At 46.0% G+C, this 25,916-nt stretch overlaps 1 protein-coding gene across 1 annotated transcript in view; it reads right to left on the bottom strand.

The window, feature by feature from the left end:
- dlgap2a (discs, large (Drosophila) homolog-associated protein 2a) overlaps positions 1-25,916 on the bottom strand; it is a 212,390-nt gene that overhangs the window by 22,890 nt on the left and 163,584 nt on the right. Inside the window, exons 5-8 of the mRNA XM_085996433.1 lie at positions 18,709-19,067; positions 14,268-14,362; positions 11,953-12,368; positions 1,723-1,814 (exon numbers count right to left, since the gene is read on the bottom strand). Coding sequence (XP_085852559.1) covers positions 1,723-1,814; positions 11,953-12,368; positions 14,268-14,362; positions 18,709-19,067 — 962 coding nt within the window. The remainder of the gene's footprint in view (positions 1-1,722; positions 1,815-11,952; positions 12,369-14,267; positions 14,363-18,708; positions 19,068-25,916) is intronic.

Here is a 25,916-nt window from a genome sequence, read left to right as displayed (position 1 = left end):
ACCCCACATATTTAATCCCCCTAACACTAAGGGTCAATTTATCATAGCCAATCATCCTAACCCGCACATTTTTGGACTGTGGGAGGAAACCGGAGCACCCGGAGGAAACCCACGCAAACACGGGGAGAATGTGCAAACTCCACACAGACAGTCACCCGAGGCCAGATTCGAACCCGGGTCCCTGGCGCTGTGAGGGCGCTATGCCACCGTGCTGGTATGGTGCAGTACAAATTTCATTGAAAACATGCCAGTAAAATACTTGCAGATTTACAATATTGTGCAATATCATGTATGGTACATATCATGTGTGAAAGTTAGGTAGAGTTAATTTTATAAACTTTTCCTGTCTAACATACCTTTCCAACCAAACAGTTGCTCATTTATTGGGAAGGCTACAAAAGTGAACAGTGGTTAGACATCTAATTCTCCGCTCCACTCCCTCTCTGACCTCTCTGTCCTCGGCCTCCTGCACTGTTCCAATGAAGCTCAACGTAAGCTCGAGGAACAGCACCTCATCTTTCTATTAGGCACTTTACAGCCTTCTGGACTCAACATTGAGTTCAATAATTTCAGACCATAACCTCTGCCCCTATTTTTTCAGGCGGCAGCTGTTGATGATTCTGCCATCCCTATTTGCAACATTTAACCACTCCACCGTGTCACAGACCGGTCCTTCCTTCTTTCCTCCCCTCCGCCTTTCTCTGCCTCTGCACCTGCTTAAAATCTGTTCCATCTCTAACTTTTTCCAGTTCTGACAAAGGGTCACAGACCTGAAACGTTAACACTGTTTCTCTCTCCACGGATGCTGCCTGACCTGCTGAGTGTTTCCAGCATTTTCTGTTGTTATTTCAGATTTCCAGCATCCACAGTTTTTTGCTATTGTATTAGTGGTTAGACATCTTTTGACGGAAGCTCAAAAATCTTGTGCGCACCAATAGTTTGGCCTTCTGGAATGTAGCGCCATCTGGGTTGTCCTGCCTTCGTGAGATCAAGGCTGAGAAGTATTCCAGAGGGAATGTTCCAGTAGTGTCGGAGCATTATTGGACTGTCTTATATCTATGTTAGTGGTGCTGTTGTTGGATGACGAGTAAAATGACATGGCAAGTAATGGACCCACTTGTATTTCTGATGACGATAACTAGCAATTGGTGTTAGCTGTGTACAAACCTAAGTGCCGAGTGGTGATATTGATCTGAGGTTCAATGCTCAATCAGTTTTTATTAATGTATTGTATTGTATTTGTTGGTGATTTATTGGGTATTTTCATGCGCACAGCTGATGTTTCTGGAGCTGACTGCGTGATGCTATAACTGGGATTGATAAATTTCAAGAAATACAAAAATCATTAAAACACAGATAAATTAGGACACGTGGGAGCCAAATGTTTGCGGCCTTCTGATCCTGATGCAGGAACCAGGGTCAGCCTTCTGGCTATCTCCGTCGTTGACTCCAGCGGAACATCTGGAGACAGGGGGAAATTCCCTATATTTAATATATAGAGCCTGCTGGCCCAGTGAATCAGTTTTGGGTTATGGGTGATGAGTTTGATGGTACTATGGACCCTATTACAGTAATCACACCCTGATTTGAAATGAAGAAATGCACACAGTATAAGCAGACACTGCAAACAATGATATACAAAATTGACACAAGAATAATCTGATATCCAGACCTTGCAACTTTGATGTGTGGAAAAGAAAGAAACAAAAAAAAAATGCCTACCAGATTCTGCTGACAAAGCCAGTAAAACTGTTGGAATTTCTGAGACATAAGAAGCTGAGCACTGCCCACTGCACTCCGAATTTTCCCTAAAGCTGAGGATAGGTAAAGATAAAAGACAACGTATTAAGCCATTGAACTCACTTTCCCATTGGGTTTAAATTCTTTTTTCTGAGCTCGTGAGATGGAGTGTCAGTGATTTTTCACTTCTTCATTGTCATGGAGAATCACCTTAATTCCATGCTTCAAAATTCACAGAAAACTATTTGCAATAAGAGCACGGCCTTTCAATCTTTGAGAAAATGGGATCTTAACTGACAACAACAATGTAAGGAAATGTGTTTGAACTTATGTTGTTTCTTTAAAAGTATCAACATTCATCTCTAGAGTCCGGTTAAGTGTTTCTTTGAGCTAATCCCAGATAAGGTCTTAGACAAATTCCTGCCTTTTTATAGCTGATTATTATTCAGTTCTCAGCTAAAACAAACCACTTAAAAAGTGATAGAGAACATTATCTAGTGGCTGTGACACCAATTATTCTGGAAATTAATTAAAAATTTGTTCAAATACTTCATTCACATTGTTTCATTCCTGACGTGCAACTTGTGCACAGACAAAAGAATAATAAAATGTTATTTAAAAAATAGACATCACAAAACTGTAGGTATCTCTGATAGACCGGTATTTAACTCATTTCTATGCTTGTGGCTCTGTGTTGAGCAACATTCCTTCTACAAACAGCTGCGTGGATTTTTTAATTACAGACTAAGCAGGTTAAATTAGTCTTGCAAATATGCAGAACATTCAGATTTAAATCATGTATTCATTTTTAAAACTGCTCATTCTCTTACACAAGTCTACTTTGAAAAAAAAAACACATTATGAAGTAATATAAAACGAAGGGTACTGTTACTCTGTTGAGGTAATCTAGTTATTGACAGTACCTTCTAATTCAGTCCCATTGCGAATGATTTTCCTGCAGATTTGCTAACAGATTAGTCTCTTAATACCATTTGGCCTTGTTCTTTTAGTTTTGACAGAAATTTTGCTTCAAATACAAGGAATACAGCCCATTGAATATTGCTTTTTGCCACTTTCTGTTGTACATTGTAACTCTGGCCACTGACCTACACTGCAAGAACTTAGAATAATTGAATGTTACAGGAGAGAAAGAGGCCATTTGGGCCATTAAGTCTGTGCTGGTGCCCATCACATGAGCTACCTAGCCTAATCCCAATCCCCTTCTTGTTCCCCATACTCTTTAATAATCATATTTTTTCAAGCACCAAATTCCCTTTCCAAAGACTTTATAGGCTCTGCATCACCAATGGCTTGTGGCAAACAATTCTACATTCTTATTGCTCACAATATAAAGATTTTTTTTTCTAACCTTCCCCTTAAGTCTTTTTGTCATCATCTTAAGTTTGTACCACTCGTTGGTGTCTCCCTCATTAGTGGAAGCAATCCAACACTACTTAACTTTTAACCTTTCATTATCTTTAAGGCTTTGGTCAGGTCACCAATTCAACCCCAGTGAAAAAAGCCCTAAAATCTCAAGGGGGAAAAATTCGGTTGCTTTGCGCCCCGGGCGCGGCACCACCCAAGCCTCCTGTGAAATTCAGCGGGAGGTTAGCGGCGGAGCTAACCGGTAGCGCCCCATGGTGCTGCGCTGCTGGTGATGACATCATCGTCATGCGCAGCCCCCCGCTCGTGCCCTGGCCGCAATCTTTGGGAGCGCCCCATGACTTACCGCCGGATGCTATGTCCGACGGGGTCAGGGGTCCTACCTGCAGCACAATTTAAAGGCGAGGTGCGGGGCAGCCACTTTTGTTGCTGGCCGCCTGCCAACACCTGCCTGCGCTCCCGTCACCGGTCTCCTGAACAGCCCCCCGCCCCCCCAAGAGTGCCGGGCTCTTTTGCTGGCACTCCTGATCCCCGGGGGCCCAGCTGGGCCCCAGGTCGTGCTGTGCAAGGCCCCTCTCCCCTTTAAGAAGGGGAGGAAGGCCTGCAATACTGCGGTGCGATGTGCCGCAGCGCCGCGATATTGACCTGCAGCGCCCCAAGAGGGATGCGGAGCACTTGTAGTAGCGCCTCGTGAAACTCCAGTACGATTTGGACAGGTTGGGTGATTGGGCAGAAAAATGGCAAATGCACTATAATGTGGATAAATGTGAGGTTATCCACTTTGGTGGCAAAAACAGGAAGGCAGATTATTATTTGAATGGCAATAGATTGGGAGAAGGGGAAGTGCAAAGAGACCTGGGTGTTCTTGTGCACCAGTCGCTGAAGGTAAGCATGCAGGTGCAGCAGGCGGTTAAGAAGGCAAATGGTATGTTGGCCTTCGTAGCAAGAGGGTTTGAGTACAGGAACAAGGATGTCTTGCTACAGTTGTACAGGGCCTTAGTGAGACCGCACCTTGAGTACTGTGTGCAGTTTTGGTCGCCTTACCTGAGGAAGGACGTTCTTGCCATGGAAGGAGTGCAGCGAAGAGTCACCAGGCTGATACCTGGGATGGCAGGAATGACGTATGAGGAGAGATTGTGTCGATTGGGCTTATACTCACTGGAGTTTAGAAGATTGAGAGGGGATCTCATCGAAACCTATAAAATTCTGTCAGGCCTGGACAGACTAGATGCAGGAAGGATGTTTCTGATGGCCGGGGAGTCCAGAACCAGGGGTCATAGTCTAAGGATAAGGGGTAAGCCATTTAGGACTGAAATAAGGAGGAATTTCTTCACCCAGAGTGTGGTGAACCTGTGGAATTCTCTGCCACAGAGGGCGGTGGAGGCCAGTTCATTAAATATATTCAAGAAAGAGTTGGATATATTTCTTAAGGCTAAAGGGATCAAGGGATATGAGGAGAAGGCAGGGACAGGGTACTGAACTTGGATGATCATCCATGATCTCAATAAACGGCGGAGTGGGCTCGAAGGGCCGAATGGCCTACTCCTGCTTCTATCTTCTATGTTTCTATGCTTCCCTCTTGGGGCGCAACCACTCAATTTCCAGTGCGGGGGCACTAATTTTTCCGGGGCATTAAAAGTAGAGCTATGGGGCGCTACTCAATTTTTAGCCCCAAGTGTCTCCTCATAACAGCAAACCCTTATTCCTGGTAACATCATAGTGCTTTTATGTCCTTCCTACAATGAAATCCTTAAAATGGCACACAATACTCTAGCTGCAGCCTCGATAAGGTCTTATACATTTCAAAATTATTTCCTTGCTTCCTAATTTTAGGCCTCTAGATACAAACTAACTTTTCTCTTTCCTTTTCAGTTCTTATGAAGAATCTAATTATATTGTAGTCACTGTTGCCCCTACTTGCCCCTCTTTATTATCTAGACCCAGGTCAAGGGATTCCTTCTTTATTCCAGCAGCAAGATATTGAAATGAGGAAACACTTGACCAATAGAAAACTTTCTCTTTCCCACCACGAACATTTCCCTATCCCACTATTTTTGGAAAAGTAATATCTTTTACAACTATTCCTTACCACTGCTTCGTGATCTATAATATACTCTCAGTTATGTGACCAATTCCTTGCTGGAATTCCTCAGCTCACTGCAAAGAGATTTTGTTTGGACTACTTTAAAATACTTGTGCTAAGTAAGGGACCTAGGCTAAAATTAATTCCTTGGACAAAACGGCAGAGTATCAGCGACCAGTGGAAGTAATGTAAAGACAACATGGATAAGGTAAAAGTTAAATACATAGCAACTAGGATGAAAGGTTGGAGGTCTGTGGATACATTGAGAGGTTAGAGCGACCACGGCCCGGAATTTGCGTTCGCTGTTATTACCCCTTTGCAACCGACCGCAACTTCAGGTTTTAGCGCGGGCGGATCCTAACATGGAAATCCTGAAGTTCCTGTCAGTTATTCATTGTTCTGACACTGGCTGCGCTTATCTGAGGAAGGATGTTCTTGCCATGGAGGGAGTGCAGTGAAGATTCACCAGACTGATACCTGGGATGGCAGGAATGACATATGAGGAGAGATTGGGTCGATTGGGCTTATACTCGCTGGAGTTCAGAAGAATGAGAGGGGATCTCATTGAAACTTATAAAATTCTAACAGGACTAGACAGACTAGGTGCAGGAAGGATGTTCCCGATGGCGGGGGAGTCCAGAACCAGGGGTCACAGTCTAAGGATAAGGGGTAAGCCATTTAGGACTGAGATGTGGAGGAATTTCTTCACCCAGAGAGTGGTGAACCTGTGGAATTGTCTGCCACACAAGGCAGTTGAGGCCAATTCATTAAATATATTCAAGAAGGAGTTGGATATATTACTTGAGGCTAAAGGGATCAAGGGATATGGGGAGAAAGCAGGGACAAGGTACTGAATTTGGATGATCATCCATGATCTCATTAAACGGCGGAGTGGGCTCGAGGGGCCGAATGGCCTACTCCTGCTCCTATCTTCTATGTTTCTATGCGCTGTGTCTACCCCTGCCCCCTCGCCAACCTCCACTGCAATCTGTGAAATCAGGGAAACTGACGAAAACTTTGGCTCTTCCGCGGTAATATCGCTGTTAAACACCACCTTAAAATTTAGACCCCTTTGGATTAGGTGTAACTGGGGTTTTAACAGCGTCTTGACTGCTAAACAAAGGCCCTGAAAATTAATTTAAATTTTGTGGAGTGCCAAACTTATATATTTTAATAAACATTTAACATTTTAAGAAACTTTAAAAATGTTTTTACATTTTTTAAAGATTGTTCATCTTTATTTAAGGTTTGCCTTTTCCTCATGTGAGAGCCTCATCTTTGTTTTACTCTCTTTAACATTTGTGAAAAGTTAGAATCAAAGGAGCTTACTCACTTCCTGGTTGGCTGTCTGTAAGAATTCTACATTTTGATTGGCTGCTTAGACAGCATGTTGACGTCACAGCAGCTCGCGTCAGAGATTCCCCACTAACTTGCGCTGATTTCAAATTGCACATCGGAAAAGCCGAACCTCTCGCCACAGAGATGGCGAGATCTTTGTGGGAAGCTTACTCCGAGGCGAGTGGCGAATGCCTTTGCTTCGCCACTGACCACAAATTACAGGCTAATTAGTTTAAAAAGGAGCATCATAAATAATGAAAAAAGATCAATGAGAAATATACAACCTATAGAAAGAAAGCAAAAAGATGGATTAAGAAGGCTAAGAGCAAGAATGAAAGAGGACTGGCAATCAATATACAGAGAAATATCCTAAGACTTTTATAAGTACAAGGCATGAAAGGGGGGGGGGCAACTTGTATTTGAAAGTGAGGGAATAGCAAAGATGCTTAAGTATTGTGTCTTAGTGCTTAGAGAGGAAGATGAAAGTGGGATACCTGAAGAGGATATAAAAGAGCCACTATTGGAGATAAATATTCAAAAGGGTAATGTATTAAACAAGTTATTGAGACTAAAGTTGAAAAGTCACCAGGTCCAGATAGCATGAATGTCAGAATTTTATTTTTCATTTGTTCATGAGGTGTGGGCGTCGCTGGCAAAGCCAGCATTTATTGCCCATCCCTAGTTGCCCATGAGAAGGTGGTGGTGAGCGGTCTTCTTGAACCGCTGCAGTCCGTGTGGTGAAAGTACTCCCACAGTGCTGTTAGGGAGGGAGTTCCAGGATTTTGACCCAGCGATGATGAAGGAATGGCGATATACAGGTAGACTATCCTTTATCCGAAAACCTCGGGACCAGCCGTGTTTCGGTTTTCGGAAAATTTCGGATTTCAGAAGGTATTTTATAAGACTGGGAAATTTGTCGGGGGTGGGGGTCGGCGGGGGGATCGGGGGTCGGCGGGGGGGTCGGCGGGGGGTCGGGGTCGGCGGGGGTCGGGGTCGTGCGCACGACTTACGCTGAACGAAACCTTTCGGTTTTCAGAGGATTTCGGTTTTCGGAAGTGCGGATAAAGGATACACTATCCCTTATCCGAAAGGGTGGGGGGTCGGCGGGGGTCGGGGTCGTGCGCACGACTTACGCTGAACGAAAAAACCTTCGGTTTTTAGAGGGTTTCGGTTTTCGGAAGTTCGGATAAAGGGTAGTCTACCTGTACTTCCAAGATAATGCAGCAGTTCATGCCCATATGCAACAAGACCTGGACGACGTTGAGGCTTGGGCTGATAAGTGGCAGGTAACATTCATGCCACAGAAGTGCCAGGCAATGACTATCTCCAACAAGCGAGAGTCTAGTCACCACCCCTTGACATTCAATGGCATTACCATTGCTGAATCCCCCACCATCAACATCCTGGGGGTCACCATTGACCAGAAACTTAACTGGACCAGCCACATAAATACTGTGGCAACAAGAGCAGGTCAGAGGCTAGGTATTCTGCAGCGAGTGTCTCACCTCCTGACTCCCCAAAGCCTTTCCACCATCTACAAGGCACAAGTAAGGAGTGTGATGGAATACTTTCCACTTGCCTGGATGAGTGCAGCTCCAACAACACTGACGAAGCTCGACACCATCCAGGACAAAGCAGCCCGCTTGATTGGCACCCCATCCACCACGTTAAACATTCCCTCCCTCCACCACCAGCGTACCGTGGCTGCAGTGTGTACCATCTACAAGATGCAACTCGCCAACGCATCTTCGGCAGCATCTCCCAAACCCGCGACCTCTTCCACCTTGAAAGACAAGGGCAGCAGACGCATGGGAACACCACCACCTCCAAGTTCCCCTCCAAGTTACACATCATCCTGACTTAGAAGTATATCGCCGATCCTTCATCGTCGCTGGGTGAAAATCCTGGAACTCTCTACCTAACAGCATTGTGGGAGTACCTTCACCACACGGACAGCAGCGGTTCAAGAAGGCGGCTCACCACCACCTTCTCAAGGGCAATTAGGAATGGGCAATAAATGCTGGCCTTGCCAGCGACGCCGACATCCCATAAACGAATAAAAAAAGTCAGGATGGTGTGTGACTTCCAGTATGTATGTGGCTGGTCCAGTTACATTTCTGGTCAATGGTGACCCCCAGGATATTGATGGAGGGGGAATCGGTGATGGTAATGCCGTTGAATGTCAAGGGGCGGTGGTTAGACGCTCACTTGTTGGAGATAGTCATTGCCTGGCACTTGTGTGGCGTGAATGTTACCTGCCACTTATCAGCCCAAGCCTGAATGTTGTCCAGGTGTTGATGCATGCGGGCATGGACTTCTTCATTATCTGAGGAGTTGCGAATGGCACTGAATACTGTGCAGTCATCAGCGAACATCCCCATTTCTGACCTTATGATGGAGGAAAGGTCATTGATGAAGCAGCTGAAGATGGTTGGGCCTAGGACACTGCCCTGAGGAACTCCTGCAGTGATGTCCTGGGACTGTGATGATTAACCTGCAACCACCACAACCATCTTCCTTTGTGCTAGGTATGACTCCAGCCAGTGGAGAGTTTTCCCCCTGATTCCCATTGACTTCAGTTTTACTAGGGCTCCTTGAAGCCACACTTGGTCAAATGCTGCCTTGATATCAAAGGCAGTCACTCTCACATCACCTTTGGAATTCAGCTATTTTGTCCATGTTTGGACCAAGGCTTTAATGAGGTCTGGAGCCGAGTGGTCCTGGCGGAACCCAAACTGGGCATCACTGAACAGGTTATTGGTGAGTAAGTGCTGCTTGACAACACTGTCGACGACACCTTCCATCACTTTGCTGATGATTGAGAGTAGACTGATGGGGCGGTAATTGGCCGGATTGGATTTGCCTTGTTTTTTGTAGACAGGACATACCTGGGCAGTTTTCCACATTGTCGGATAGATGCCAGTGTTATTGCTGTACTGGAACAGCTTGGCTAGTGGTGCGGCTAGTTCTGGGGCACAAGTCTTCAGCATGATAGCCGGGATGTTGTCGGGGCCCATAGCCTTTGCTGTATCCATTGCGCTCAGCCGTTTCTTGATATCACATGGAGTGAATCGAATTGGCTGAAAACTGGCTTCTGTGGTGGTGGGAACCTCAGGAGGAGGCCGATATGGATCATCCACTCGGCACTTCTGGCTGAAGATGGTTGCAAACGCTTCAGCTTTGTCTTTTGCACTCACGTGCTAGGCTCCACCAACATTGACGATGGGGATATTCATGGAGCCTCCTCCTCCCGTTAGTTGTTTAATTGTCCACCACCATTCACGACTGGATGTGGCAGGACTACAGAGCTTTGATCTGATCTGTTGATTGTGGGTTCGCTTAGCTCTGTCTATAGCATGCTGCTTCTGCTTTTTAACATGCATGTAGTCCTGTGTTGCAGCTTCCCCAGGTTGGCACCGCATTTTTAGGTACGCCTGGTGCTGCTCCTGGCATGCTCTTCTACACTCCTTATTGTACCAGGGTTGGTCCCCTGGCTTGATGGTAATGGTAGAGTGAGGGATATGCCAGGCCATGAGGTTACAAATTGTGGTGGAATACAATTCTGCTGCTGCTGATGGCCCACATCGCCTCGTGGATGCCTAGTTTTGAGCTGCTAGATCTGTTCTGAATCTATCCCATTTAGCATGGTGGTAGTGCCACACAACATGATGGAGGGTGCCCTCAGTGTGAAGGCGGAACTTCATCTCCACAATGACTGTGCGGTGTTCACTGCTACCAATGCTGTCATGGATAGATGCATCTGCGACAGGTAGATTGGTGAGGATGAGGACAAGTAGGTTTTTTCTCACGTTGGTTCTCTTACTACCTGTCGCAAGCCCAGGCTGGCAGCCATGTCCTTCAGGACTCAGCCAGCTCGGTCAGTAGTGGTGCTACCGAGCCACTCTTGGTGATGGACAATGAAGTCCTCCACCCAAAGTACATTCTGTGCCCTTGCTACTCTCCGTGCTTCTTCCAGGTGGTGTTCAACATGGAGGAGTATTGATTCATCAGCTGAGGGAGGGCAATAGGTGGTAATCAGCAAGATGTTTTCTTGCCCATGCTCGACCTGAAGCCATGAGGGATGTTGTCGGGGGCCACAGCCTTTGCTGTACCCATTGCGCTGAGCCATTTCTTGATATCACGTGGAGTGAATCGAATTGGCTGAAGACTGGTTTCTGTGGTGGTGGGGATCTCAAGAGGAGGCCGATATGGATCATCCACTCGGTACTTCTAGATGAGTACTGCGGGGAGGAGATAACATACGCACTAATCATTATTGTTCAATAATCTTTGGAAGCAGGAATAATGCCATAGGATTGGATGGCGGTAAATGTTACACCCCATGCTCAAGAAAAGGAAAAGCTATAAGCCAGGAAATGATCACCAGTTAGATTACCTGGATTGTGGATAAACTTCTAAGGGGAAAAATTTTCGCGCCCCGAAAAAATTAAGGTCCCTCCGCCTGAAATTCAGTTGTAGTGCCCCAAGCAGGAGGTGGAGCACTACTGGAAGCGCTCCACCTCCTTTTTGGGGTGCTACAACTGAATATCGTGGTGCTACGTGCAACAGCGCCACGCACGTTAGCAAGTAGTGCCGCATCATAGCGGGTCTCCCTCCCCTGATTAAAGGGGAGGGGCCTAGCACTGTGCACACCATGACCCTGCTAGACCACCGGGGAGCCGTGAAAACAGCCCGGCACTCAAGAGGAATGCCGGGCTGAGCGATTGCGGCCGGCACCCCGAAGAAAAAAGGGGAAGGGTGGCAGGTGCTGGCAGTCGGCCAAAATAAAATGTCCGCCTGACACCTGCCTTTTAAGTAGTGCCGCCGCAGCTGCAAAAACGCCAACCTGACCCTTTCGGACATATCGTCCGGCGATAGGTCAGGTGGCGCAACCCATGTTTGCGGCCGGGGTGCGAGCGGGGCACTGCACACGGCGATGACATCATCGCCGGCAGTGCAGTGCCGCGGGGTGCTACTGGCTACCGCTGCCGCTAACCTCCCGCTGAATTTCGCGGGAGGCGTTAGCGCCACCGCCCCTCAACCCAATTTCCCCCCCCACTAGAGTTTATATGACAAGATGAAATTAGTAAACTCTTGGAAGGGAATGGGCTAATCAGGGAATTGGAAGGGAATGGGCTAATCAGGGAATTGCAAAGAGAAGATTGTGATTAATTAATTGAGTTCTTTGAGGCTATCACAATGCATAGATTGAGGGAATATGGTGGATATTATATATGATAGTGTCTCTAAGTGGTATCACCTCCATTATTCCCTTTCCTATTTCCCTATCCATCCTCAAAGTGTTATAACTGCAGAGTATTTAATTGCCTGTCCTGACCCAACTTTAGGCATGTTTCATGGAAAGTTACACTTATTCTTGAGAAGACAACAAAAGCTGGTATTCTTACTTTCTTCCGACAGGTCATTCTCCTCTGCTTCTCTCTCCATCTGCTTACACCATCCCTCCATCCGCTTTGTTTCTGCATGCAGCAGCTTCATGAACCATTGCCCATCCCTTCGACATGGAGACATTCGGCCAGTTTCCACAGGTTGATGGGTCAATTCCAGCCATGGATCCGGTGGTGGGAAATTGGATGTGTCAATGGGCGTTCGATAGTCCTCTCTGTAGCTCAGCAGACCTTGTGTGCGCACAGTTCTGAGTGCAGTGTATTGGGTAGGGGTGCTGGGCTCAGAGTGGCGCTGGAATGAGGAGCCAAACTGAAGTGCCTTGTCCTCAGTGGCAACCGGACTGGGAAACCCTTCTAGTTCAAGGTCAGCCTGCACACTGGCCGTCACACTGTTTGAGCGCTTAAATCGCCCACGCCTGGAAAACAGAACGAACTGATAAGCTACTAAATAAATGGACAGAGGAAATGAGTTTCTTCTGCTAGCACCTGATATAGCATGTCAGTCAAACTCTCTATTGCATTAGAAAATCCTGCTTTTCAGGTTCGAATTCTGCACCTTAATACAAGCAGGTTTGAATTTTCCACTTTATTCACATACAGTAATTATTATTTAAGCTTTGAAGACTGCAGCGGCAAGAGCACATTGATTTGCAGATCACCAGATGAAATCACACCCTTTAGGTATGTGCATTTCTTCAATTCTACTTTTTAATGCTCAACTTGAGAAATCCGCATACACACATATATAAAAAATAAGAATCAGTTTGCCTTATGAATGACAAAAAATACTTGCATTTCAAAAGCCTGAAAGAATTGTTCAGCCCTCAAAGGGTTAAAAATGCTATAGGTGTTAAGGTTTTATTGTCATTTTGAATAATATCTGACATTACAGTTTTACTGCATTTATGTTATTTCCCCATGTAATGAACATGGGAATGAACTAGTTTTCATTTTTCATTCAGAATTGCTTTAGTGCCACCAGCTGATAAAGAGAATAACTGTAGTTCCTCACATAAATAATTCAAGTGTTTCTGCTTAGAAATGAGTCTGATGGCTTTCGTATCATTCCAACTTCTTGCTAATCCACAGAATTTTAAGTTTTTTTTAATGTTAACCATGGTTCCAATGTTACTTTTTCGTTCTTCATCTAAGTAGCAGGATGCCCTTAGGCCAAGTATATAGTGGAATCTTAAACCGATTATATAATCCGTTAAAGGTCTTTTTAAAAAAAGTTCCACGAGTAAAGTTCTTTTCAATAACATAAATATTATTTTTAAACAACAACAACATTAACTTGCATTTATATAGCGCCTTTAAGATAGTAAAACGCCCCAAGACACACCATAGGAGCATTATCAAACAAAATTTGACATCGAGCCAAAGAAGCTTGGTCAACGTGGTAGGTTTTAAGGACCGACTTACATGAGGAGAGAGAGGTAGAGAGGCGGAGAGGCTTAGGGAGGGAATCCCAGAGCTCAGGGTCCAGGCAGCTGAAGTCACGGCCGCCAATGGTGGAGCAATTAAAATAGGGCGTGTGCAGAGATCTCAGAGGTTTGTAGGGCTGAAGGAGATTACAGAGATAGGGAGCAGCGAGGCCATGGAGGGGTTTGAAAACGAGGGTGAGAATTTTAAAAATCGAGGCGTTGCAAGACTGGGAATCAATGTAGGTCAGCGAGTACAGGGTGAATGGGACTTGCTGCGAGTTCGGATAAAGGTATCAGACTTTTTTGGATGATCTCAAGTTTACGGAGGGTGTAAGGTGGGAGGCCGGTCAGGAAAGCATTGGAATAGTTAAGTCTAGCGGTAACAAAGCCATGGATGAGGGTTTCAGCAGCAGATGAGCTGAGGCAGAGGCGGAGACGGGCAATGTTACGGAGGTGGAAGTAGGCGGTCTTGGTGATGGGGAAGATATGGGGTCAAAAACTTAGCTCAGGGTCAAACAGGATGTCAAGGTTGTGAACAGTCTGGTTCAGCCTCAGACAGTGGCCCTTTTTTGCCTCCATTTGCCTCAAGCATATAGAGTTCAACATCTGCTTTGGGATAATTGAGCTTGGCTCTTGGCTCAACACTGCAAATAACCCCTGAAAAAAAGCACTGACCATAACTTCTTAACTATCGATCTTTCTCAATCAGCATGGGACTGTCATAATGCTGCAGTGAAACACAACTTGGAATTTACTAGTTCCTATTTACATGTCCTTTCTAAATCTCCTTAGCAAAGGAGCCTTTTTTTGCCAGATATTTACCCTGCCGTTTGTTTAAATAAAAAGCAGATTGTTTATTTTGCAGGAGCTCTCATTTCATGCTTCAATTACCGTTTTTCGTCTTCAACCTGCACGCCCACTGAGTGGTACTCCCGAAGGCCTCTGCTGTCTGTATCTGAGTCTGTAGCTGTCTCCACGGCATCCACCTGGTCCAGTAAACACAGTCAGATTGCACAAATCATAGAATCATAACAATTGCAGCAGAGAGAGAGAGATTATTCAGCCCATTGTGCTTTTGTCAGTGCTATCTCATTAACTGGAGCTATCTAATCTCAGCCCAATTCCCTGTACCTTCTCACATTCTTCCTATTCAAATACTATCCAATTCCAGTCTAAATGATCTTATCAACTCTGCTTCAGTAGGCGCGGTAGTAAAGCATTCCATGTTCTAATAACCTTCTGTGTGAAATAAATAATTCTAACTTCCTCTTCAGTCTTCTTCTTAATCTATGCCCCCTTGCTACCGATTCTTCCTCACAGTTTACCATGCTTCCTAATTTATTATCATCAGCAAACTGCATTATCATTCCTCTTCTGCATCTGTCCCCAACTTATTTAATTAAACAGAAAACAAAAGAAGTCCCAGCGCAGATCCCAGGGGCACACATCACTACCCACATTCTAAGCAATGTCCAATTACCCCAACTCTTTGCTTCCTGTCCTCTGGTCACCTCTCTATCCATGCAGCTTTAATTCCGGTGTCCTAACGTTTGCCTTTGTGGACTTCATAGGTGCATACCACGGAGCCTTGGAAGGGCCACCCCATTAGTTTACATATATTTCGAACGGTTGATAGCAACAGATCTTGTGTTCTGATTTAGGATTAATCCACCAGCACTTTCAAAACCTCAAACCAACAAAATTCAAACGGTAAACAAACAAATAAGGAATATAAGCACAAATAGGATTTCCAGGAGCTGGATTTTCAGGGCTAAGAGCACCCTTGCGTTTATTACGATGTGCCTTAATTGTTGTAATATGCCTCTTATCTGGCACCTATCAAATGTCTTTTGAAAGTCCAGCTTTATAATATCCAGATGATATTCCCTTAATCTATGCACTGTTTGTTCCTCAAAAAAATCAATGAATCAATCAAAATCTTCTCTTTGCAAATCCATGCGTACTGCTTGTGATTAGCTCATGCATTTCCAAAGGTTCACTAATTTCATCCAGCAATACAGACTCTAGGGCCGGAATTTTCCCCAGGCGGGCAGGCTGGGGGTGGGGGGCTTCTGAGGCAGACGGGAAACCCAGGAGGTCGAGTTTCCCACAGGTCCCGCCGACTTTAACGGCAGGGCGTGATTTGAATGTGAGGCCTTGGATTCCCGCCCGCAGCCAGCCAGATTGAGAGGCTGGGAGGAGAGAGCATTGGCAAGGGTCGTGGATCACGGCGGGGGGGTGGGGGGGGGGGGGAGGTGGTGGGGGGGAAATCAGCCAGGGATCAGGAGGGGGGTCAGCCGGGGGTGGCATTGGCCGGAGATCGGGGGTGGGGGGGGGGGGGCTGCGGGGGGGAGAGAGGATCGAGGCCTGCCACCGGAGGATTGTGGCCGGCCTCATCATCACCGTTGGGGGGGGGAGGCCTGGGAAGGTGATCGGAGGTCTGGCGGGGAGGGTCTCCGATCGTGGAGGGTGGGTATGGTTGGGACCATGAATCCAGAAGGTAGGTATAAAGCCACTTACCTCCTGGATCCATCAGTCACTGCCTTTGTTTAACTGCCGGGTTTCACAAATTGTGTGAAATCCGTCCTCATTCAGTTAAACACAAAACAGAGGGGAAAAAAGATGCTTCCAGCCTTATTACAATATTTAAATTGAGGTAATGACCCCTGGTAGCGGGTTGGTCGCACACCCCCCGCCCCGCTCCGTCCCGCCTCCGGTAAAACCGGAAGTGGGCGGGTTGGAGGTGGGATCAGGTCGGGAATCCCATTTTTACCACTTTAACTGTCCCCATGCTCCAAACCCACCTAGAAGTTTATCCACAATCCAGGTAAAACTAACTGGTCTATAATTTTCTGGCTTATTGCTTTCCCTTTCCTTGAGCATGGGGTGTAACATTACCGCCATGCAATCCTATGGCATTATTCCTGCTTCCGAAGATTATTGGAGAATAATGATTAGTGCCTCTGTTATCTCCTTCCCTGCAGTATTCTGAAATTCATTCTATCTGGACCTGGTGACTTTTCTACTTTAAATCTCAATAACTTGTTTAACACATTGCCCCTTTGAATATATATCTCCAATAGTGGCTCTTCTACATCCTCTTCAGGTATTCCAAAGTGCCACTTTCATCTTCTTCTGTAAATGCTAAGACAAAATACATATTAAACAGCTCTGTCATTCCTGCACTTACTTGATGTCCCCCTTCAGTCCTTGAAGTTATGAAAAGCTTAGGCCATTTCCATTTATGTTGATTGCCAATCTTCTTTCATTTACCCTCTTAGCCTTCTTAATCCGCCTTTTTGCTTCCTTCCTCTATTTTGTATACGTCTCACTGATTTTTTTCAGTATTATTTCCGATACTCCTCCTTTTTAAACTCATTGCTGCTCTAACCTCTCAATTTATCCATGGATCTCCAGACTTTGACACAGGCTAGTTGCTGTGTATTTAACTTGTACCATATCCATCTTGTCTTTAAATTACTTCCACTGGTCGCTGTTCATATGCCGTTTTATCCAAACAATTAATTTGGCCTAGGTCCACTTTCATTCCACTGAAATTACCTAATTTCCAGTCCAACATCTTTATCTGTGACGCCTCCTCTTGTTTCGCTATTTTCAATAAGCTCAGAAAATGCTGAGGTTTTTTTTGACAAACCCATGTGGCATAATTTGCTTGGATTTAATGCACTATCTCCTCACTTTGAGATCACATATTCTCTCTTCAGTATCACATTGTTCCCATCTCAAATGTGCTTTCAGGTCAGCACACACTGCATCACCACTTCAGACTTTTAAAGTGACATAGGTTTCTAAGCAGAAAGATGATCGATAGTACAGTAACCTAATGTACTACTAGTCATGGTAATTCACTTCAAACTAGAACTGGAAAAATATTTTTATACTTCTATTTGCTTTTTCCTGCAAGCTCAAGAATCTGACAATCAATCATTGGAAAAATGAAATCTAACCTCTAACATGCTTTGGCGTTCTAGCATCTATAAATGATTAAGTCACTTCTGGTGAGAATCCCAACCCAATGGGTGAACCGTCAACAGAAGAAATGAGAAGCCCTGATATTATTGGCTGTGCATTCTGTGGACAGAGAGCAGGCTCCCGACCTGCTCCCTGGCTTCGTGCCAAACCTGCTCTGTGACCAGGCATGAAGAGGTACACAAAATCAGCCCAGGGTGACTCACCTTCCAATTTTCCTTCTCTCCCCGTGGAGCTGCTGCTTAGTAGCCTCCTCCTAAAAACTCAGGCAAGAACCTGCCATGTGCTGAATTGAAGGCCTCAGACTATGTCCTAGCCCTTAGGGGATTTATGCGTCAGGTCACCAATGTACTATTTAAAACAATGATTTAATAATAGTACAATAGAATAGAAACAAACACTTTTATAAACAAAAACCACATCACAACTAAAGAATTATCCAAGTTGTTGGCAATGGTGATAGCAGTATCTATGATGGCAAGCCTCTCTTTTTACTAATACTATTGAATGACTATGATCATGCTATCATAGCTTCTGTCATGTTCACGTGGTTTAAAGTGGTGCATTGGCCCACTGTGTTGGCAGAGGGTCTGCACTCATTCATTTAAATGGAGGAAAATCGGTCAGGCTCCTCCACAGAGGTGTACACTGACCCGCCCAAGTCTCCGATATTTGCTGCACCCAGTGCACCTGGGCACAGGCCTGGCAAAATCTCTGCTGTACTAGAATGTACTAGGTGATTCTCAGGATTCCCCACGTTCCAACTCTTGACTATCCTGTCAATGGGATGGAGTATGTGCAAGCCAGACATTGCCTCACCAGGAGGGAGAGGATAATCGTGAAGGAGAGTCAGCGTGGGTAGGCGTCTTGTGCTTACTCGCCACTGACTCGTGAGTGGCATTACAGAGTTGGGAAAACCTTCTCAGTGGGGAACAGCACAGGATTTGGATGAATTAATAAGTGGGATGAAAACAAAACTATTGATAACGAAAGAGGGGGAAAAGTTACAAAAAAATTATATAAAATGCATTAATTAACTACAAGTAATTACTGGTTGAAAAATTAAAAAATCCACTGACTAAAGATCCCTTTATTATTTTATTTGATGATAGATTCTGTTTGAAATGTGATTTTAGACTAACCTTCTTTCCCTTCAGCTATTATGCTATTATCCTTTTTCTTAATGCTGTGTAATTTTGCCATTGGTTTTGCTCTGATGCAGATTACAGCACATGCTCAGGGTGCATCTGAGTAACAGCTAATCTGTGAGCATCATTCAGTGCTATTGACAGTAGTTGTGTGTCCGATTTGCCACAGATAGGAGATGTTAATGACAGGTTACCTGAATCCCGATGGAGGACCGCCGATTCTTTAGGTACTGTTCTGCCTTTGTCACATCTAGGGTTAAGATGGCCTTGTCTCTGGTTAAAACTATGCTGCTTTTGCTGTTATTGATAGCATGATGCTGGGCAGCAGCTGATTCCAGTGCAATGTTGACTGCCTTCGTACTGTCCAGGCTTTCCGTCGAGTTATAAATGATCCTGCCTTCTTGGGGCCATGGGGTGCTCCTCTGAGCCCGGTTCTCGTGATATGCATCCTGAGTTGATTCTGTACTGCTCTGCGCTGTCACTGAAATCACCGGCTTGGATGTGGTTCGTGGGGGTACAGGTGGCGGGGTCTTTTTATAATTAGTGCAAGTTACTGTTGAGAAGAAGAGTAAGGAAGGTTATTATATTTGCTGTAAATCTCAAAGAAAAAAACACACTGTGAGTATAAGGACAGTGAAGGCACACCACAGAGCACATGACACAAAGGCCTAGAAATTGGTTCACACCGATCCCTGCATCGGAACGGGAAGGCCCGAAGCACACATGCTATTGGGCCTCAGAGCACATTTGCATGAGGCCGGTGAGCCTGGTTTGCTGTTTCCAGGCAGCTCGCTGGCGAAGAGGATTTACATTTCAGGTAGGTCCTGGGAGAAGTGGGGGGGGGGGGCGCAAACGATCGGATGGGAGACCATCGGCAGGGAGGGGGCTGCGATCGGGAGGGAGAAGGTGATCGTGGGGGGGGGGGGGCAATCGGGGGAGGGGTGGTTGGGAGAGGGGAGAAAGGCGAACTGGAGAGGGGACCAAGCAGCAGCCAGCAATGGACTGCTCCCCCCTCGGCTTCCCATTCAGGTATTTAAAAAAACAACTTACCTTTTTGGTGGCAGCCACCAGCGGCCTCTTTAAGAATCACTGGTTAGGCCATACCTGTATATATAAACCATGTTCAGGGCAGCTCAATTTTGCAAAGGGGGCCTCAAACAGTTGTTAGGCCTTTTGTATATGCAAATAGAGATCCTAACGCAGGCTCTGGATGCCTCTTTTTCTGCCTTTACCAATATGGCGGGTGGTGCATTTCCAGGGCACAATGAGCACGCACTCCCCACCCACCATATTGGATGCTTCGGCACCCGTTTTGCAGCTGAAAAATGAGTGCGCTGCCATTGACTCTCTAGGCCAAAGATTTTATATACATCAGCTTAAGGAAACAATTTCCTAATCAATTAATATTCAATGTTCTGAGGTGTTACATCTGTTATAAATTCTTGCGTAGGGTACAAGTCTGCAGGGCATCACATCTGAAAAGAGTGATGCCCTGATTGGCTCAAATCACCTGTCTGTTAAGTTAACCTACTCATTCTATCGCATTACACCCTACGTAAACTTGAGGTCATCCAAAACTCGGCTGCCTGTGTCCTAACTCACACCAAGTCCCGTTTACCCATCACCCCTGTGCTCGCTGACTTACATTGGCTCCCGGTTAAGCAGCGACTTGAATTCAAAATTCTCATCCTTGTTTTCAAATCCCTCCATGGCCTCGCCCCTCCCTATCTCTGTAATCTCCTTCAGCCCAACAACAGCCCCCCCCATCCCCCCCGAGATATCTGCGCTCCTCTAATTCTGCCCTCTTGACCATCCCTGATTATAATCGCTCAACCATTGGTGACCGTGCCTTTTGTTGCCTAGGCTCTAAGCTCTGGAATTAACTCCCTAAACCTCTCCGCCTCTCTACCTCGCTTTCCTCCTTTAAGACGCTCTTTAAAACCTACCTCTTTGACCAAGCATTTGGTTACCTGCCCTAATTTCTCCTTATGTGGCTTGGTGTCAAATTCTTTGTCTAATAATACTCCTGTGAAGCGTCTTGGGACGTTTTACTATGTTAAAGGCGCTATATAAATACAAGTTGTTGTTGTTATTGGCTCAAATATCCAATGGGCTAAATGTGACACAATCAAACACAACATTCACGAGACAAGTTACTAATCAACAATGAACAAACAACATAAGACCATCCAATCAAATTACTGAAACTTTTTGAAATCCAGCAATCTGGAAGCAGCAGCTACCACAAAGCAAAATCAATCAGACAGCTCCAGCAATTTTTTCAGCTCCCAATTTCCTTTGCTTCTCAGGTCAGCATATATAAACCAAAAGAGACATTTATAACTGTTGTGTCCGTGTATAATAAGACACAGACTGCGGAGAATGGTACAACAGGTGTTTACTCAACTTGGCTCACACTGGAACTGATCTGTACAGATTACTACTCAGTGCTATATACAGGTGTGGTCACTGCCGGTACTGCAGTATACACGAGCTGTAAAAGATAGTTCCCCCCTTAAAGGTATATACATTACAATTCCTCCCCTTTTAGATTAACAGTACCATAACACTCATTTAACAATTAAATATCAAACTAATTACAATTAGCACTTTTAACATGCAACATTAGCTGAAAATAGTCTATTTATATATTCAGTCTTTGGGGAGGCTTCCTGGTCCTTTCTGGATAGCGCCTTTCCCGAGTGTCTTGCTCTTGGTGCGGAGGCGATTCTGGCCCCCTGTCGTCGGTTGGTTCATCAGCTTCCGATGCTACTGTTTCTGGGGTAGATGCGACCTGTACGTTGGGTTCATCACCAGGTACGTATGGGCGAGGCATGGGGTTGACTTGTTCCTGTGACTCTAGGATCTGGTCAGCATGGCATCTCACGATGCTCTCCCCAATGTCCACTGTGTACATTAGTGGGCCCTGCCGTGTGCATATCGTTCCTGGCTGCCATTTTTCTGTTCGGTAGTCGCGGGCCAAGACTGGTTGCCCTACATTGAAGCTCCTTGTTGGCTTCTCATGGATGTGCTGGAATTGCTTACTCTCAACATCTCTTCATATGTTTGGTCTGAGCAAATCCAGGCGAGATCTTAACCTTCGGTTAAAGAACATCATGGCTGGGGCCTGGTTGGTGACTGCATGGGTCGCATTCCGGTAGGCGAACAGGAAATTGTCCACCTTGTGCTACAGCGGAATGTTGTCATTGTACATAGCCTTTATTGCCTTCTTAAAGGTTTGTATGAACCTCTCAGCCAATCCATTTGTGGCTAGATGATACGGGGCGGATGTGTAATGCCTTACCCCATTCTTTTTCAAGAACCTCCGGAACTCTTCGGACACAAACTGTGGTCCGTTGTCGGAACAAATCTGTTCTGGCAAGCCATTTTTGGCAAAAATGGTCCGTAGGATTGCAATAGTTTTCTCCGTGGTGGTGGAGGACATTTTGATGACCTCAGGCCATTTCGAGTGCGCATCCACGGCTATTAAAAACATTGAGTCCATGAATGGACCAGCAAAATCAATATGCACCCATTGCCATGGGGATGAGGGCCACTCCCATGGGTGTAGAGGGGCCTGTGGTGGTGCATTTTGGACTTTCTGGCATCCTGAGCAGCTCTTGGTCAGGTCCTCAATTTGTTTATCGATTCCCGGCCACCACACATAAGCCCTGGCTAGGCTTTTCATTTTTACCCCTCCCAGATGACCCTCATGAAGCTCATTGAGCACTCTATCCCTTAACTTGGGTGGAATTACCACTCGGGAGCCACACATCAAGGTCCCCCGGCACACTGACAGCTGTTCTCTCCTTGTCGAGAATGCTGGCAACAGTGAGTCGCCATGTGCTGGCCATCCCTTCACCGTCAAATCATATACCCGAGACAGTGTCGGGTCATTTCGGGTTTCCTTTTCGATACAAGCGTTAGTTACCGGTAGGTATTCAACTATAGTCGAATGGAATATTTCGACAGGATCCACTGCTGGTGCTTCCTCCGCAGTAGGCAGTGGCAGGCGTGATAGCCCATCAGCATTTCCATGCTGTTTCGTGCCCTTATATTCAATCTCATAGTGGTGCACCCCTAGAAAAAGTGACCATCTTTGTAGTCGTTGCGCAGTCATCACCGGAACGCCCTTCTTCGGATTAAAAATGGAGACAAGAGGCTGGTGATCAGTCAGCAAGGTGAATTTCTGCCCGTGCAGATAGTGATTGAACTTTTTCACTCCCCACACGAGGCTGAGGGCCTCCCTGTCAAACTGGGTGTAGTTACGCTCGGCTGAGGTTAGTGATCGTGACGCAAAGGTTATTGGCCTCTCTGAGCCGTCCGAGAATTTGTGCGACAGCACTGCTCCAATGCCGTAGGGTGATGCATCACATGCCAACCGAATTGGTAATGCCGGGTTGTAATGGGCCAATACCTCTTTCGATGTGATTAGTGTTTTGCTCTTCTGGAAAGCTTGTCTACATTCGTCACTCCACTTCCATGGCACCCCAGTTTGCAGTAGGATGTTCAGTGGGTGTAGTATTGTAGACAAATTTGGCAAGAACTTATGGTCGTAGTTTACCAGCCCGAGGAACGACCTCAGTTGTGACACATTTTCCGGTGCTGGAGCCTTGACTACTGCCTCAATCTTTTCTGGGGACTTATGTAACCCATCTTTATCGATAACGTGGCCACAATACGAGATCTGTTTTCTAAAAAACTCGCATTTGGGGCGGTTAGCTCGGAGCCCATATTCCTGCAATCTAGTGAGCACCTGCTCCAGGTTGGCAAGGTGATCACTGTCTTTTTCGCCCGTGACCAGGATGTCGTCCAAATAACACTGGGTCCCTGGGATCCCTTGCAGGACTTGTTCCATTGCCCTCTGCCAAATAGCCGGAGCTGATGCTACCCCAAATACCAGCCAGTTGTATTGGTAGAGACCTTTATGGGTGTTGATTGTGAGGTATTTTTTTTATGCTTCTTCTACCTCCATTTGCAGATACGCCTGGGCCAGATCAATCTTAGTGAAGCGTTTCCCTCCAGATAGCGAGGCGAAAATATCTTCAATCCACGGAAGTGGATATTGTACGGTGTGAAGGACTGGGTTCACTGTTACCTTAAAGTCCCCACAGATGCGAACCTTCCTTGGTTCCCCAGGCGTGCTGCTCAACGACTTTTTCATCACAGGGACAATGGGTGTAGCCCACTCACTCCAGTCTACCTTGGACAGTACACCTGAACGTTCCAGACTCTCCAGCTCTGCTTCGACGGCTGGGCGGATCGCATAAGGTACTGGTCTGGGCTTAAAAATTTTGGGCTTGCGTTTTCTTCAATTTTAATCGTCACTGTCATGCCTTTTAGTGTTCCGAGTCCTTGCTGGAACACTTCTTTCGCGTCAGTTAGGATTTTTGACAGTCGCCCAGGTGTGACGTCGTCATCCTTTTTGTCAGCCACAGTCAGTGACTGTATGGAATGCCAATCCAGTTGTATTTTCTGGATCCATTCACGTCCCAGTAATGGTGGTCCTCCATCTTGCAATACATACAGGTCTAGTTTTGGTGTTTCCTTACCGTTATATATAATGGTCACCCTTATTTTTCCTTCGGGGTAGACTTTTTGCCCCGTGTACGTCTTCAAAATAACTTTTGTGTCTCTCAAGGGTATGTGTGAGAATAGCCGCTCATAGTCCCGTCGGTTTATGACTGTTAGGGCTGATCCTGTGTCCAATTCCATCTTTACCTGGACTCCTGCTATCTTGAGAGTGACCCAAATGGTTCGGTGATCCTCCATTGTGATCACATTATGTAGTTTCAGACAACTCAGTTCCCTGCTTTCAGAGTCGTTATCACTCTTTTGTTCATCTGAACTATTCTCCGTCATCTTATGTACCTTCTTGTACTTTTCTTTGGTAGGTTTCTTATTGCTGGTTTTCTTTCCCGACCTGCAGACTCGTGCTATGTGTCCTACTTTTCCACACTGTCTGCACACTTTGTCTTTGAACCAGCAATCATTCTGGTCGTGTGTTGTTCTGCCGCAGCGATAGCACTTCTCTGTTCTATATGACATTTCGTTTGTGCCATATTCTTGCGGTCTCTGTTGTATCTCTGCAGCGCCCCGTGCTGCTGCTTCATATGATACCGCAATGCTGAAAGCCTTTTCCAGCGTAAGGTCCTTTTCAGATAAAAGCCGTTTCTGGGTTCCTTCACTTTGAAGCCCACACACAAACTTGTCCCTTAAGGTATCTGCCAGTCCCGCTCCAAACTGGCAGTGTTTCGATAGTTTGCGCAGTTCTGTTAAATAATCAGCATTGCTTTCATCCTTATGCTGGTTCCGTTTGTGAAACTTGAATCTTTCTGCTATCAGCAGCGGTGTGGGGTTTAAATCTTCCTGTAGTATCGTTACTATGTCTTCAAAACTCTTTTCCATTGGCTTCGTTGGGGTTACTAGATTTCGTAATAAACCATACGTCTTTGCACCCATTAAATTTAACAATACCGATGCTTTCTTGTCATCTGACACCTCATTTGCCTTGCAGTATACCTCTATTCGTTCGACATATGTAGTCCTTTCTTCGACTTCATTGTCAAACGCGGTGATACTGCCACTCTTTGGCATTTTGGGTGTGGTTTAAAATGGCGTCTCCCAATGGCTTAAAATGGCGTCTCCTGCACTTTCCTTCCTCCCCGCTGCTGCCAACGCCGCTCCTGGCGGTTCTCGTGGCAATGGCGGCGCCCTGTAGGTTTCGCGCGCTTCTCCTGCGCTGCTGCCAACGCCGCTCTCGGCGGTCCTCGTGGCAATGGTGGCGCCTCGCGGGTTTTTGCGCATCTCTCTCTCCCTCTCTTCGACGCTGCTCAGCCCCTGAACACCGGCTGCACTCTGCCCTCTCTCTCTCTCCCCCGTCGACGCTGCTCGGCCCTTTGCTGTGCCGCTCGGTCGAGCTCTAGCCCGCCGCTGTCCGGGAAGGGTCTGCGCACTACCTGTTGCCAGCCCGTTTCGCTGGACCACCTCGACTGGAAAGCCAGGCCTGGCTCTCGACAGCCTACCCCGCAATTCTCGAGTCTCTGCTGGATGACTGGGTGGTTGCCCATGGTCGACGCCCAAGTCTCTGGCCTTGACGTCCAATCCACTGATCTCCAGGAACGAATCCCTGGGAGGTGATGCAGAGTTGCAGGTAGGTTCGAACTTGCCTTGTCGCCAATGTTGTGTCCGTGTATAATAAGACACAGACTGCAGGAGAACGGTACAACAGGTGTTTACTCAACTTGGCTCACACGGGAACTGATCTGTACAGGTTACTACTCAGTGCTATATACAGGTGTGGTCACTGCCGGTACTGCAGTATACATGAGCTGTAAAAGATAGTTCCCCCCTTAAAGGTATATACATTACAATAACATTAAAAACATGTTAAAAAATTGCA

The sequence above is a fragment of the Somniosus microcephalus genome, chromosome 9 (genome assembly GCF_052327205.1).
Source record: "Somniosus microcephalus isolate GS21.2 chromosome 9, FLI_Smic_1.0, whole genome shotgun sequence".
In the NCBI taxonomy this organism is placed as follows: domain Eukaryota; kingdom Metazoa; phylum Chordata; class Chondrichthyes; order Squaliformes; family Somniosidae; genus Somniosus; species Somniosus microcephalus.
Note: the sequence above shows the minus strand (reverse complement) of the source record. Positions and strands in the feature narration are given on the sequence as shown.